Source organism: Salminus brasiliensis, chromosome 4, assembly GCF_030463535.1.
Source record: "Salminus brasiliensis chromosome 4, fSalBra1.hap2, whole genome shotgun sequence".
Taxonomy (NCBI): domain Eukaryota; kingdom Metazoa; phylum Chordata; class Actinopteri; order Characiformes; family Bryconidae; genus Salminus; species Salminus brasiliensis.
The window spans coordinates 37,310,795-37,327,030 of NC_132881.1; the positions used below are offsets into that span (position 1 = coordinate 37,310,795).

The window sequence follows — 16,236 nt, forward strand, 5'->3', positions numbered from 1 at the left end:
TCTGGAACTCTCTTCCACCACTGGTCAAACAATCAAATTCTCTCTATTTAAATCTAATCTCAAAACATATACTCACATATAAGCTGCCACAAGCCTAAACTGCACCTCCTGTATGTCTAGTACTGTCTATCTGTATGTATTTTTGAAAAGCGCTATGAAATAAAAAAAGTATTATAATAAATAAATTATAATTTCTCTTGCCCTGATGTTCCCCTCCTGTACGTTCTTTTTTGCATTCCTGCTCTGCTTTCCATTCAAGTGAACTGCCATTTCCGACAGGCAGATGTCATTCACATTCAGAATGACCACCACTTCACCAGTAATTGTCATGACAGATGCTCTGGTGTTTGATGTCATATCAATTAATGTCACATGCTAATTTAAAGTAATGATATCTAACACCATAGTATCTGCCATGCCAGCTTCCAGCAATAGTCACATGACACTGTTCTTTCACTGTACATGATCTGTCATGACATCCCATGACAGCATATGCCATCTGCCATGGTTATGTCTATGCTGTATAGCAAGATTCAAGTAAAGTGATAACCTTGCTGCTTTCTCCTGCTCTTCGACAAATAGGCATTATATTGTTCTGTCAATGAAGCCCTGTTTCACCCCTCCCCCAGCCACGACACAGAAAGTCAAAGTTTTCCCTTTTATTGCACACACTGAGCCTCCTGCCTCAGAAACATGTCCTGATAGCATCAGCGCTCTCCATCACGCTGTTAACCTCCAGACAGACAAATGAACGCCTGGCTAAATGACCTTCCCTTTCCCACTGCAGAGGCTCATTACGAGTGCTGAACAAACCTCACTTTTAACGACACCAACAGATTGTTCTCCATCTCCGATTCCACCGCTCAACATTACTCTGGCCTGGGTGGAATTCAGGCTGGATGCTTCACTGTCTGCTTAAAGATAGCATGCTTTGTTGCTGAAAACAAATGATCTCGGCATGAAAGAAGCCTCTGAGAAAAGAAAGAAGGAAAGAAAGGAGGAAGTTACCTCTTGTCAGCACATAACACAGTGTTAGCTTTGAGTGCCATGGGCATGTTAAAATCTACTTTTAATAACAATTTACACTCTCCAACTACTCGATTTAAGAAAAGAGCTCTAGAGAGAGCCAAGGAACCTCAAAAACACAATTATGCTAATCGCTTGCAATTGTGTCAAAGCTGAACATACAATTTTAAAGCATACAATTATACAGAGGCCTGATTAGCATTTGTAGTGCCTGCATCCAAATACATTTGAAGATCAAAATAAATATGAGAATTAAATATGTAAAATCCTCCACAGTGAAACCCAGAGCAGACCCAATTATCAGCATGCACAAAGCTGAGAGAATGAGCTCTGTCCATTGTGTCCATCTGCTATCAGATCAACTTGTTAGTACTGGAACATTGCTTTTTCACAAATCCCTTAATCAGCAGCACTCTGGGTAGCAGTTCCTCTCCGTCACAGTAAAAACGTGAAAACATTCACACTCTGCTCATATTGAACTGATTATGGGTCCCTGGTGTATTTCTTACCATGATATTTCAATCAACTATTTTTTACAATTAATCTGTTGATCATCATGGCTGTTTGTGTGTTCATATGAGAGTTAACAGAGCATTAAAGGAAAAATTCATCCGAAGCTGTTGAGATATTTAATAGTTGGAAATGTTTGATCAGAAGAGGCTGTAATAGATTGCACTTAATAACATGTAAACAAAACAAAGCAAATCCCAGGAGATTTGATTCCTTTTCCTCACAGGAACAGGAGAATTTCCACTCCTCACAGAACTGAACAGCACTAAAACATCATGTTTTAGGTGTGAGTCTTTTCTTGGCTGGTCATCTTCACCAACAACTAAGTCAGAAGCTCATAAACCTTCATTACAGGAGAACATGTGACGATTACTCATAGGGACTCCACTACTGGCAGCAAAGCCTGTCAGGGTGGTAGTGAGTTATGACGATGCTGTGAACCTTAGAGTTCAGTGTAAAGCAATTTATGGCTAAGATAACAGAGCCTAACCTAGTTCAAATGGCAAATATAGGATGTGGCTTAGGCTGTTTTTTGTTGTCATCCATGTCCATTTTGCACAGAGTGAGAGAGAGAGAGAGAGAGAGAGAGAGACCCTGGGGTCGAGTCCTGGAAATGCCTGGGCTGCTCTATTTAAGGCTCCTTAAATAGGAGCATCACTGGTTGGAGCTGGCTTCTGTGTTCTTCTTTAAGATGCCATGGGATTCATGCGTCCACTCCTAACACATTATTATACTACATTAGGTTGCACCCATTGCTGCCACAGATGTGCAAATGCACTCACACTCATACAGCTTGTCTAGTCCCTGTAGAGGAGTATTGCCGATAGAATAGGATTCTCTAGAGCAGATAAACATGAACCTATTGGCACCATGACTAATGCCAGGTGGGCCCCAGCATTGGGGAATTCTCTAGAATGATGGTTGGTGCTCCATCCAAAACTTTTGGGATGAGTTGGGGAGTTGGGGATCACGTGGGGTTGTGATCATCCAGCATTCTGACCTCAGTAACACTTGTGTAGTTGAATGCAATCAAATCCTCACAGGAATGCTCCAACATGTGGCAGAAAGCCTTACCTGGACAGTAGAGACAGTTTACTTCAACAAGAGCAGGATGAATAAAAAAAGGATGCCAGGACTCCTGAAATCAATCGGACATTCTCTTCCTTGAAGTGCAAAGCCATCGTACTTCATCACTGCACTGAACCCTAAGCTGTTGATACAGTCACATGACCAGCACATTTGCACAGTTGAAGAGTTTACCCATTTCTTTTGGTCCATTCATCATGAAATTTTAATGTAAAGAAAAACTGCCAGATTACACATGTCAAAACCAGCAAAAATAGAGACACCAACGAAATGCAAAGATGCAGATGAATAACTCACAGCGAAGTACAAGAAATAGTTCCACAAACTATATCTATATAATACAGACTTAGTTTGAATGTTGTGGTTTAGTTTTTTTGTTTTGTTTGTTTTTTTTGCAAGATCATTGTCACTGTCACACAAAAACTCAACTTTACAGAAGAAGGCAAAAATTCATCATGAGATGCTCACACAACATGAAAGCAGCTGGTGTGTTCAACTGCTGTGGAAAAATAAAACAGCCATGACTTTCTTGTTAATTAGAAGTTAGTTGTTTGTTGTTTGTTTGAGGTGTAAATGCTGCACCATTTAACTCCAGCCCAAAATCTAATCTAATCAAACATCTGCAGTTACTGCAAAAATGTCAGTCCCCAGAAGTGTAAGCATATTGTAAAGCATACATGAACGCATCAGAGCACCGTTTGCATTCTAGATGGAAACAAGCCTCTGAATGCTAACTGAATGAAGACTCTTCAAAGTTATATAGAAGCTCCAAACAGTCACTAATTAAACATAATTAAGAAATAAGCACATTTTATTAAGCACAGATATTAATCGTGGCCATCTGCTTTGGTTTCTTCACTGGGTAGTTTGACTATTGCAGAGCTTTGGCCAAATGCAAAAGCAATTCAGTGGTATTGCGCTCCTAAATCTCTAAACACCGATATTAAGGATTATGATCATATAGAATCTCTGACTGAATGGCTGCTGTTGTTTCAACATTCTAAGGCTATTGTACACTAATGAGGCCCTTGGATGCTAGTATTCAGTAAATGATGTTCAGTGACTGCAGAATCCAATATCAGTTATACCGCTATTCAGCTCCACCTGTGCTTATTATAGCCACATAAGGTCCTAAATTTGCAGTCTAGATTTATGTACACTGGCAATTACAGCAATTCTCTCTCCTCTGCCCATCTTCATCGCACTCTTTCAGTCTCCCTCTCACTCTTACTCTATACCAGAGACCCATCAATTACACAAAATGAGGGGGGGGGCACACACCACATATGCATCATATACATTTGCGTATATTTAGTTTTTTTGGACCTAGAGTAGAACAAAAGAGTAACATTACAAAATGCAAACACTGTTTCATGCTATTAGCATACAATAAACCTTAATGGCAAAGCATTCATCAAAGCACGCTTTGGCTTTTGGGTAAGCTGAATCAGTGACTGATGACATTAAATGAGTCCAGCAGCGAGCTATCAAAACAGCAGGGAACAAGAACAGCTGCAGGACTGCAGATGATGAATAAGACGAGGCCTAGGCGTTCCTCTGCCAAGGCTCAATATAGTCCAACCCCAAATGGGCAAAGATGTCCTCCTCTGTCTTGGCCTGCAGGAAGGTATTCTGCAGAGAGAAGAAAAGGGAGGGGGAGATGGAGGGACACAAAACACCAGTGAAATGATGGGCTTACCGATTAGCCTGCTTGAAAAAGGTACAACCAACGCTAGAGAAGGACAAAGACAGAGATGAGTAGGCATGCTGTGAGGACAATGCCTGCATTTGACCAATGATTTTACAGACAGGACATGACAGAGACAAAGAGTTGCACTGCTGATGATGTTCTCCTCCATAAGGTCAGACGAGGCAGGGTTATTTGCTATAAGAACATCCACTCAGGAGACCCTTCCATCCTCAGAGTTTAATTGAAAGGAGGTGGATAGAAGACAAAATGAGTCATGAGGAGTTTCATTCCAGAAGACGCCACTGCTGCTAATATTTGAAGCTAAAGAAGTTGTGAAGCTGTGGGTTTTCACCAGTCTCAATATGTCATTATTGAGATTATTTGGATTATTATTGGGATTATTTAAATTGTTTATTTTATTGTTAGCTAAGTTAACTCACACTTGTTCTACCACAAAATAAAGCTTAAAGCAAGACAAATGATCTGCCAACAGAATAATGAAATTTCCCACAGAATACTTAAAAAAGACAAATGTCAAAAAATCATTTTAAACATATAAACATCATCCAAAGAACCGCATGCAGTACTGTTACTATTCCAAATAAGGTATATGCAGCATGTAAAGTTCCAAAGTGTGTTGTTTGGGACAGACTCATTGTTTAAAGTAAATGTCTTGTAAAGCTTATTAACCTTAACATAAATTGTTTGTCATCTCATTTCAACATAATGCCACCAAAAAATAAACAAACAAACAAATAAATAAATAAATAAATAAATAAAAATAATACTTTTTTTGTACTTTATTAATTAAACGAGTATTTACTTATTTATTTACTTATTTATTTACTTATTTATTACTTAATTATAATTCCACACATTGCTATACACTATACATACGTCACTACACATCACCATTCATACAGTATTTTACTGTCTTAGCTATACAGTGACATCAGCTTATAGGAAGCTAATATTTTATGGGATGGTGTGGGCTTTGACTCTTATTAATAGCTTCCAGTTTTATTTTACTAATGCAAACTGTTAACTGTAGATTGCCCGCATCAGATTCAAAACCCTTGATGCTGGCCTACAAAGCCAAGATTGGACCAGTCCCTCTGTACTTGATTGCAATGGTCAAAAGCCGATCCGCACCTAGAGCCCTTCGAGCTTCAAGTACAGCTCGGCTCGACTCGCCATCCCTCAAAATCCGTGGAAGACAAGCATCCAGGCTTTTTTTCTGTCCTGGCACCGAAGTGGTGGAACGTGCTTCCCCTGAGTGTCTGAACAGCAGAGTTGAAGACCCACCTCTCAAACTTAGAGGTATTTTTGAACTATTAATCTTTTCTAACTAGCCAAGGTTTTCTTGTGTAAATAGTAAAGCACTTTTTGTAAGTCGCTCTGGATAAGAGCGTCTGCAAAATGCCGTAAATGTAAATGCAGATTGTTTCATAAATTTCTTTTTTTTTTCAGAATATTCTTTCATAAATGTTATTCATTTATGTAATTATGTTATTGTTTTTTTGCATAGTTTTATATCTCTGTTATCTCTTTATTATCTCTTATTATCATTTCTGTCATTTTGTAAAGCACTAACATTTTGGGCTCTAAACATTAATTTAATAATTTTATCACTGTCAACACACTTTTTGTAATGCATCAAAGCTTTGGATTTACAGCATTCCTCTCAACACCCACTGTTTTTGTTTCATGGTAATAATATAACGTATAATATAATCATTTTTCTTGCTCTAAGAACATACTACATAAAGATCACATTGAGTTCACTGCTATTTCTGACCAGGTGATGCATTATCAGATGACCAGGTGATGACTATAATGCATTGACAAAGGTGTAGATTCAACCATACGTTTTGAGTTAGAGATTTTAGAATAAATTTTGAACAGATTGTAATAATTCTCAGCAAATATGATGATGTGGTTCTACAGTTCTCCTCTAGTATCACTTGTTATTGTAATTGTGTCAAAAATAATATATTGTTGAATTTGTGATTTACACCCCGCTGTGTATACTTATCACACACTAACATTTGTGTTTCAAGAAGGCAAAGTACAAGAGAGTGAAAGCGCACGGCATCACCCAAGACTCTAAGAAATACTGAAGAGGAGTGTGTGTCATGTGTGTGGTCTGAATGAGTAGTATGTATGAGTCGTCCTCCCCATCCCTTTCCTTCCAGCTCTGTCCATAACAGCACTCTGAGAACTTTGTCACTTCTATAGTTAATGATGCTCAGTTGTGCTTCGCAAATGGTTCATGAAGATCTTGCCGAGAGATTAAAATTTAAACCTAAGAGTCTAACATCGAGCTCCTTCAAAAGAACTCTACATATTGGATGCCATGGGTTTATATAAGGTTGTGTCTCAGAGGGTAGATAAGGGCTCCTTCTTAGGCTATATCCCTCTATTTGATTCTCCATGATAGCATTCCCGTTTCCATGCAGGCACTACCAATGAGGGATGAAGCCAGTCTGTCAGAGTGCATTGGGATGAAAAGCCCTCCCAGTTTGCATGACCATGTAATCACAGCCAGGGCTGAGGCAGGGGTCAGCATTGAGAAAAACAGCTTTGACCTTGTCCTGAATGTTCACTGTAAGGACACTCTAAGGCAGTCATTATGGCTGTCTTTACTGATATGTCATGAGCGGAAGAAAGAGAAGAGAGGGAGGTTGTAATAAGGACATGGAGTGTTGAATCTGGTGTGAACACTGTGTGTGTGAGTACGTGTGTGTGTGTAAGTGAGTGTGTGTGTGTGTAATAAGGGGATTTTACATGGGTGCTAAAATTTCCCAGAGAGTGCGAGTCAGGCTCTCAGCACATTCGTGCCACAATGTCAAATAGAGGCAGATATCAGCGGGCACGAGGCGAAGCTGACTTACCTCAGCAGCACCGTTGCAGAGAAGAGGCTGAAAATCTGACACATCCTGCCTCGGAGTGTTAAACTGGAACTAACGTGTCAGAATGAAGCGGAAGATGAAGCAGAAAAGAGGACAGAAAAAAGACCAGAAAACCATGTCTGTCCGCGAGCAGGAACTACAGGCATTCCACCCATATGGCCTACAGAGGCCTTGTTTAAAATGCAAATCAGACACAGGGTGGTCAGGGAGTCACGTGTATTGGTTGTGTATGTTTACACTGGTTTGTGTGCTGAACGAGCACGGGCATCAGAGGACGCCTGGGCTCCGACTGAGCAAATATCACTCTGTGGTTTATTTGTTTTTTTGTCTTTCCCGATAAAAATCAAAGCCACAACAAACATTGTGTAAATTATGCATCTCAATTAGATCCTCATAACCTTCTTCCTCTCCTCATTCAACCCCTCGTACTTCCTCCTCAGGATCTGAACTAACTTTCACTTCCACTTCTTGATCTCTCCTTTGACAGACTTTCCTCCCTAGCTCTCTCTGACTCTCGCTCTCTCTGTTGTTCGCCCCAAAGAAACGGAAGCAGGCTTTGATTCATCACTGCAATCCTAGGTAACAGACGCATCATTTATTTACACCTCAAGCACAACGAGATCTAGCTAAGAATTGGCGAAAACAGACGACGGCAGTTTTGGCAAAAACAGAAGGATTTCATGCTCCGTTCATCGGGATTTGATGATATCTAAAAGGCATGTGTGGAGACTTCGCTAACGAGACTCAGGGCACCCACAGTTGAGAGGGCCTCGCAGACGGAGATCCAGCATCAGGTGGACAGAGGGCAGCTTTAGAGCGGCTCTCGCCAGCACACAAATTAGGGTCGGCCGTGGAGCGGAGCTAAGCTGGGCTTGTGAGAAGCCCATTCCCTAAAATCCCCCAATCCCTCAGATACTCAGCATTAATTACTGTGCAGAACATAGCATTGCATCCACAGTGCGCACACACACACACTCACACACACACACACAAATACACACAACCTGGTGAACAGTTTGGCTTGCTTTCAACTTTTTAAAAAAGATCTGTTTATCAGAGTTTTCCACCATAACAAGAGCAAAAGAAACATGAATCTAATGGGTGTCAATAACTCAGGGCCTTTCCAGTCAAAAGAAATCCCCAATCTCAAGCTTTATCTTTGACACATAAAAGGCAGGTAGTGGTACTGGCTTTGGGATGAACTTATGACTTTGTAGTGATGCATTAGGCAGCAATGACTCAGTGAATAGAGTGCTGGAGTATCGGTCACAGGGTTGTGGGTTCGATACTTGAGTATACTAAATTGCTGCTTTCGGGCTTTTAACCAACCCTGCACTCTGACCGCAGCTTTCTAAGCTTGGATATGCAAAACGAAGATGTTTTATTGTACAGTGCAAAGTAGGACACATGTTAAATGTCTAGTTATTTATTAAGTAATATGGACACTATGAACACTGTATATGCAAAAGGACTGGGACACCTGCTCATTCTTTGTTTCTTCTAAAATCAGGGGTATTTAAAAAGTTGATCCTGCTCTTGTTGGACTAACATTCTCTATTCTACTTTCTACTAGCACTGTTGTGAAAATTTGAGCGTTAGTGAGGTCAGGATGGTGGATAATTACCACCCAACCTCATCCTCAGCTCATCCCAAAAAATCCACAGCTCCACTGCTCCACAGCTCAATGCTGGGGGGCTTTTTACCCCTCTAGCCCCTCTCTCTGGAAAGCGGTTTCCAGAGAGAGAATGTGTGGTGACAGTAAAAACAAATGCTGGGGTGAAATTAATTAATTAAAAGGTGCATTTTTAGATCCCAAAAAGAAGACATGGGTCCAGGGTTTAAGGTTAGGTGTAGGGTTACTTCCAATAGACACATTAGACACAATATATCATTTCTAGGATATTTCTAATATCATGGATCTAAGAGATATTTAGGGCATCAATAATGGCCCATCCAAGTTAAGTGATTGTGGAAATCTTCTGAAATTCTATAATATATTGACGACTACCTGTTATGGTACCTATTTTTAAAACTGTAGTGGTTATCAACACTGCTATAGTGTTCTTTACCAGGCACGTCATCTCTGATTTTCATTTCATATAATTCCTCGCACTTTACCATCATTACCTACTCATCTAATTAAAATGTTAATCAGTGTTTTCTCCATTTCTCCACAGAAGCACTGTGCCAGTAGCTTCAGGGCAAATTGTTGGGATCCGGAAATGAGTCTCAACGATGCGGTTGTTTAAATCCCTCAACTGAAGTCAAGAAGAGAAGATGATGTGTTCTCTTTATAAACACTAACATCAGCCACATTCTAACTGACAGCTTGCTCTCGTGAGGAGTCTCTGCATGAGGGCAACGAAGTCAACTGTGTTTCACAAACTTCAGTCATACTGAGAGAAAGCAAGTCTGAATGCTGCAACGGCAGATTTTGTGTATGTGTGTGTTTATGTATAGATGGTTGCGATCACAAGGTCAGAAAATATAACTCACTGTCTTTACTTTTCAGTTAGCTCCACTGCGGCTGCTGATGGTAGCTGTTTTTAATGCGAGAACTGGCTTTGCCACGCTCCTATATACAACACAACTGCATGATATTGATTGCCTTCTGTATCAATTATAAAAGCACATGAATGCTCGACCTATTACTGTGCTTTAAGCTACTGTGAGAAAACGGTTCAGTGATTATCCAGTGATACTTTTTAAATATAGCGATGATATTAAATTCCACTGTTTTGTAAGAGCTGGTCAGCATGCAGTAAAAAAAAGAGTCTACCGAAACTGAATCATCTGTAGATTTGTGTTGAAAGGTGCCATAGGATACATTCACAAATCTGTATTTGGAAACCTGTTTATTAATCGTTTTTCTGATATCAAGGGTATTAAAAAAAGGGTTTATCCTGCTTTTGTCTAAGTAACTTTGTCTTAACTGTCCAGGAAGGCCTTCTACTAAATTTTGCTGCAAGGATTTGATTGCATTCAGTGACAAGAGCATTAGAGATGTAAGGATGTTACATCCACCCCACCTCACCCCCAACTCCCCAACACATTTAAAAAGTATTGCATGGGGCACCATAATTCCAAGGACATATGAACACTACTCCACAGCTTAATGCTGTGGGACTTCATACTCCTTTAGCTCATGTCTGGTATTAGGCATGGTGCCAATAGGTTCATGTTTATCTTTGAGTATCCTATTCTAATCTGTTCTCCACCTTTAACCCATCTGTACAGTGAACACACACATACACACTACTGATCAAACACACAGTGACTGTGAGCACACATGCCCGGAGTGGTGGGCAGCCATTGCTGTGACATCCAGGGAGCAGAGAGGGTGAAGGGCCTTGCTCAAGGGCCCAACAGTGGCAGCTTGCCAAGCCCAGGTATCAAACCCACAACCCTGTCATCAATATCCCGGTGCTCTAACCACTAAGCCACAACTGCCCGTTTACCGTTTGTCACTTTAATGCAACCTTACTTTCATTATTCAACTTTGCCAGGTAAAATACAGTTTTCCATGCTAGGGCACTTTTCTTGTGCTTACATTCATGACAGCCATACATGGCTGGAGCAGAGAAGCTTCAGAGCCTGGGCCAACGAGGCCCCGAAACCATGACCCTGTGAGACCGGTCATTACTTTTGTTATGTCTTAAAAATAGAGACTAACAAGCTTGAGGCCAAAAAAGTGTTATTGAGACTGTTTGAACTGTTTGTATGTTGTATTATCTGTACCTTTTTGGGACAGTATATCAGTATAAAATGTATGACAAATCTTTTCTCATTGGAAGAACCTCAGCATGCTCTTGAGAACTATTTGATATTTGTGTAAAATCCTGTACTATTACTCTACAGCCTCAGTCCACATTCTTCTTTCACTTTCAGTAATAGATCTCTCAGCTTGTCCAGAAATGCATGTCAGTGTGTCCTTCTTGAGGGGTGGCTCAGAAGGAAATTAAACTTTCTGACTGTAGAGGGAGCCCAGAAGCAAAAAATACCAATTCTCACATGATGCTGCTTTAACTAATGGTTGGTCAGCGGTAGAAGATCTTGCCTCTGTTCTTTGCAGCTGTAAATTGAATCTCAGTTCATGGTTATAAGCTTTGCAACTTGTAGAATGACACTGAACCATGCCCTACTTCAAGAAGAGTGTCCTTTTAGTTGGTTAATATGAACTGTTATGGACAAAATCATGAGTGGAGTCTTACTGGGACCCAGTTTGGATGTCCACCGATGCAGATTCATTTCACTTGCCATAACTGTTGTGCAATTATGTGTGTTGTGTGTGAAACTGATACTAAGCAGGGTGTGATCTCACCCCAGATGGCTATCACAGACAGTGTGTGTGTTTTTGTGTGCACTGTGTACAAGAAGCAGACTGTATAGGTGCATAAAACAGACACATTTCTCAGGCCATATTCTCAGAATAAATACTTTACAAGAAGCAGCAATTTATTCTGTTTATTTCAGAGAACAGAGACACAGTGGGGCTATGAGGCATATTGCTCAACAAACCCATCACACACTTCTGTTCTCCACTTCCTGCAACATTAATATGATTACAGCTAGCAAGCAGCTAATAATAAGTAAACAGAACAATGCTGTCATAGCAACAATAAACAAGGGGCTCAGCTGCAGAGCAAGTTTATACTGCTTATTATATTCTAGAATTAAAAAGTTGCTTTCTATGAAAATGTGAAGCCTTACACACTGTGTATAATATCTACTGTTCTGTTTAGCAATGAACACATCTCAAGGACAGACTGGGAGCTGTGGGCAGGACTGAGGGCAAAAACACAAAAACACTGCTTAATACTGTAGCAGCTCAACGTACTGGTTGTTAAAAAGTGTTACCAAAACATTAAGGATAGTGCCTTTGTTTTTGGTAACATTTTAGAAGTATATAGTGTAGATATTGGCTTTTCCTGCACTATTAATTAAATAACCATGCATAGTTACTCATCAATTAATATTCTATTGTACATGAGTGTTTATTGGGGTTGATTATAGACTAATATCTCCTATTCTATTGTACAGGAATGTTTATTGGGGTTGTTTATAGACTAATATCTCCTATTCTACTGTACATGAGTGTTTATTGGGGTTATTCATAGACTAATATATCATATTCTACTGTACATGAGTGTTTATTGAGATTGTTTATAGATTAATATCTCCTATTCTGTTGTACATGAGTGTTTATTGGGGTTATTCATAGACTAATATATCATATTCTATTGTACAGAAGTGTTTATTGGGGTTGTTTATAGACTGATATCTCCTATTATAATGTACAGAAGTGTTTATTGGGGTTATTTATAGACTGATATCTCCTATTCTATTGTACAGGAGTGTTTATTGCGGTTGTTCATAGACTAATATCTCCTATTCTATTGTACAGGAGTGGTTATTGGGATTGTTTATAGACTAATATCTCCTATTATATTGTACAGGAGTGGTTATTGGGGTTGTTTATAGACTAATATCTCCTATTCTAGTGTATAGGAGTGTTTATTGGGTTTATTTATAGACTAATATGTCCTATTCTATGGTACAGATGTGTTTGTTGGGGTTGTTTATAAACTACTATCTCCCATTCTAGTGTACAGGAGTGTTTATTGGGTTTATTTATAGACTAATATTACCTATTCTATTGTACAGAAATGTTTATTGGGGTTGTTTATAGACTAATATCTCCTATTCTAGTGTACATGAGTGTTTATTTAAGTTGTTTATGGACTAATATCTCTTTTTTTAGTATTTAAATTGTGTCTTGGTGACAAAAAGCACAAAACAGTTAGCTGCTTACTTCACCATGATTTCACTGTCAGAGATGATGTGTGTTTTTAGGGTTAAGGAGAATTCTAAGCTTGAATCTTTCCTCTCCCATAAACACAGGACAGCAGTGGCTTATGTTCATTAGCTAACAAACTCGGACACAAACTCATATAAGGTATTTAATTGGGTCAGTGAGAACTAACTAACTATTCACGTTACATTAGCTGTGAACATAGATCCTTTTTTTTTTGTGTCGATTTCTTCCATTTTTTCTCCCAATTTGGTACTACCTAACAATACTCCCAACACTAGGAGGGTAAGAACTTAACATGTCTCCTCCCATTCATGCACAGCCGACTCTTTTCACACTGCCATAGATATGGCATCGCCAGGCAGCCAGTACACTTGGGAAAAATGTTGGGTCACCTCCACCTGTGCCTGTCAACATGGCTTTAAGATTGATGAGGGGAAAGAGCGCCATCTACCCATTCGGAGACAGCATGGCCAACTGTGCTCTCTCAGACTCCAGCCGCTAATGGCAAAGCGGCATGGCTTCGAACTTGTGACTCCCGAGACATAGCCTTGGCGCATTTGATCACGGAGCAATTCGGAGCCCCAGTGAATGTGGATTCATTTTTGCACTATTGAGAAAAACAATAACTACACCTAACTTAATAAAACCAATGTAGAACATGTTGACGTCTGCTTAGCATAGCTATTGTCTACAAATTACATTGCAAACTGTCCAAGTTGCATGTTTGCAAGTTTGCAGTCTGTGCCAATGTGTGCATCCTGATTTATTTCCAGTATCTTTTTGCTCTGGGCTTGTTCCCAAGTTTGTCTGTTTCAGGAATGACAGAGGCCTCATGCAAAAATATGTTTTTAGCTCTGACATCTGAAAGCGAAAAAAACATTCTCATTATTATTTCTTACTTCTAATAAAATTTTATAGTGTAATCATTCATTTCATAGCTAGTTAATGACCGCAATGGTTTTGCCCATGCCAGAAAAGCAAGTTGCTCCTCTCCATCTGCAATTATTGGTCTTGTTTGTCTCATTATGTTTTTGTGTTTAGAATAATCAAACATTAACAGATAAAATGAAAAAAAATCACATTTAATTTGAAATAACAAAAAAAATCTTAAAACCTGGATATTGCAGAAACAGAACTGGAATTACACCAGACAGATTGGGTGATTTGATCACAGGGCTATGATAGGCAGATAAAAGAAGCTTTTTGTTGTTCTAAACTTTTCTGATAAAGCCCTGGCTGAGTGATGTAACTAGCCTAGCACTGTTCAGAAGTCATTACAGGCCCCATCATATAGCATTGTACAGTTCTTTCAAGCCGAGAGGTAAAAAAAAAAAAGCTTTCATCAAAGCTGCAGCAGTGTATGTCCAAAGGAAACTGCTGCTGAATAGAGGCAGGAATGCAGCCACTAGCTGCTTTCATATGCCAGACACCCTAAAGAAGCTGAGACTGGAAAAAATCTCCCATTAAGTGGATGCCAATTTTGACACATGTGGGAAATGCATGATGTTTTCAAAGAGCCGGCCTATTCAACAGCTTCTTCATTCAACTGATGCATAAATAAAAATGGCCAAGAAAAAAAGAAAAACCCTAAGTTGGATTGTGGCGAGATGAAACACCTCCGATTTGTGTCTCCTGTTTTGCGGGAGATGAAATGAGATTTCTCAGTTTCACTAAAGCAAAGAAATGGAGCAAATATCTGAGCACTGACCTGTTTGTTTGTAATCATTTACTATGAAATCCTATTTGTTTGGAGTTCTGGCCTTTTGGCAAAAAGGGATGGAAATAAAGTGTGGATTGCACACATACACACACTCTCACACACATACACAGACACATATAGACTTGCACAACTTCCAGTTCCTTTGGGTCAGCACCTCATAGATAATACAATATGAAACAAAATTGCTCCTAACATTGCGCCCCATGATTTTACTGTTCCTTTCTGTCTCTGGGTTTTATTGCAAGGCAGAAAAAAGTGGCCGTTAGTAGCAGGGAAGTGATAAATTGAATAGTCGTTTGATTGCCCTAAAGCTAATTTGTCTATATTGCTGGCAGACACGGGCAGAAACGGCTGATGAAGGCAGAAACCAGGGAAGTCGATTAGACACTCACGCTCTCTGTTCTCCCTGCCGATTTCCTCCACGCGGCTTCCTACACACTCCTACACAGATGCACACACACACACACACACACACACACACACAGGACAAAGATTGCTGTTCCTTACTAATCAATCCTACAATTACTTCCAGCATAATAAGCCAATCTGAGCTGTAAAATGCAGCCCCCTGCTCCACACATTCGTCCCGTTACAGCTTCTTACACCACTAATCTGCCTACCTGCAGCCCAATAATTCCAGCACTGTGATCATAAAGACGTGCTGATGGCCATGGTCAGCAGGAGGGAGGGTTTTGGCTGTACTATCCAAGGACAATTAATCTGGACCCCTGCCCCATGTTCTTCAAGGACAAAAGGACTGAACTAGCAACCAAAAACTAGGATATGCAGAAAAAGTACAAAAAAGGACAAAAGGCCTGAACATAGCACTTTCCCTCACATGTGAGGGACGATTCATTGGCCTTCCTGGTAAGGGGGCTCCAGAATCAGAAGGAGCTCCCACCCTCTCTACAACACAGTGATGAGAAACAGGAGCACATTCAGTGCAAGACTCATTACACCGAAATGCACCACAGAGCGCCACAGGAGGTCATTCCTACCTGTCGCCATCACACTCCATATCTCCTCCCTCAGTGTGTGACACTACGGTTCTTTGTGCAATACTGAAGGTATACTGTTCATATGTGCAATAATAATAGTACTGTAATTAAATTTAATGTGCACAATATTTCCATATTTATTAACACAGTTATTATCACTATGCCACTTTACTAAATGCATAATTTATATATATTTACATTTCAAGTTTCTCATTTTTTTTCTACATTTTCTAAATGTATTATTTTTTTATTTTATAGAGTGTTTATTTACAGAGTGTTTATTTTATAGTGTGTTTCTTCTTATATGAACGGTTGCAGCTGTAACAACTGTAATTTTCCTCCTGGGATCAATAAAGTATTTCTGATTTTGATTCTGAATCACCTGGAATTGTTGGGTGCGAGCCAGTGCTAATACCCAAACCCAGCACATTCACCCACTTTAAACCAGCTCACCAACAACAACAGCAGATATCAGTCCA

The 16,236-nt window shown here is 39.7% G+C and overlaps 1 protein-coding gene across 1 annotated transcript in view; it reads right to left on the reverse strand.

Moving 5' to 3' along the window:
- Positions 1-4,102: 4,102 nt before the first annotated feature.
- Positions 4,103-16,236, reverse strand: part of dntt (deoxynucleotidyltransferase, terminal) — a 117,670-nt gene continuing 105,536 nt past the window's right edge. Inside the window, exon 11 of the mRNA XM_072677028.1 lies at positions 4,103-4,254. Within this exon, the coding sequence (XP_072533129.1) occupies positions 4,168-4,254 (87 nt within the window). The 3' untranslated portion in view covers positions 4,103-4,167. The remainder of the gene's footprint in view (positions 4,255-16,236) is intronic.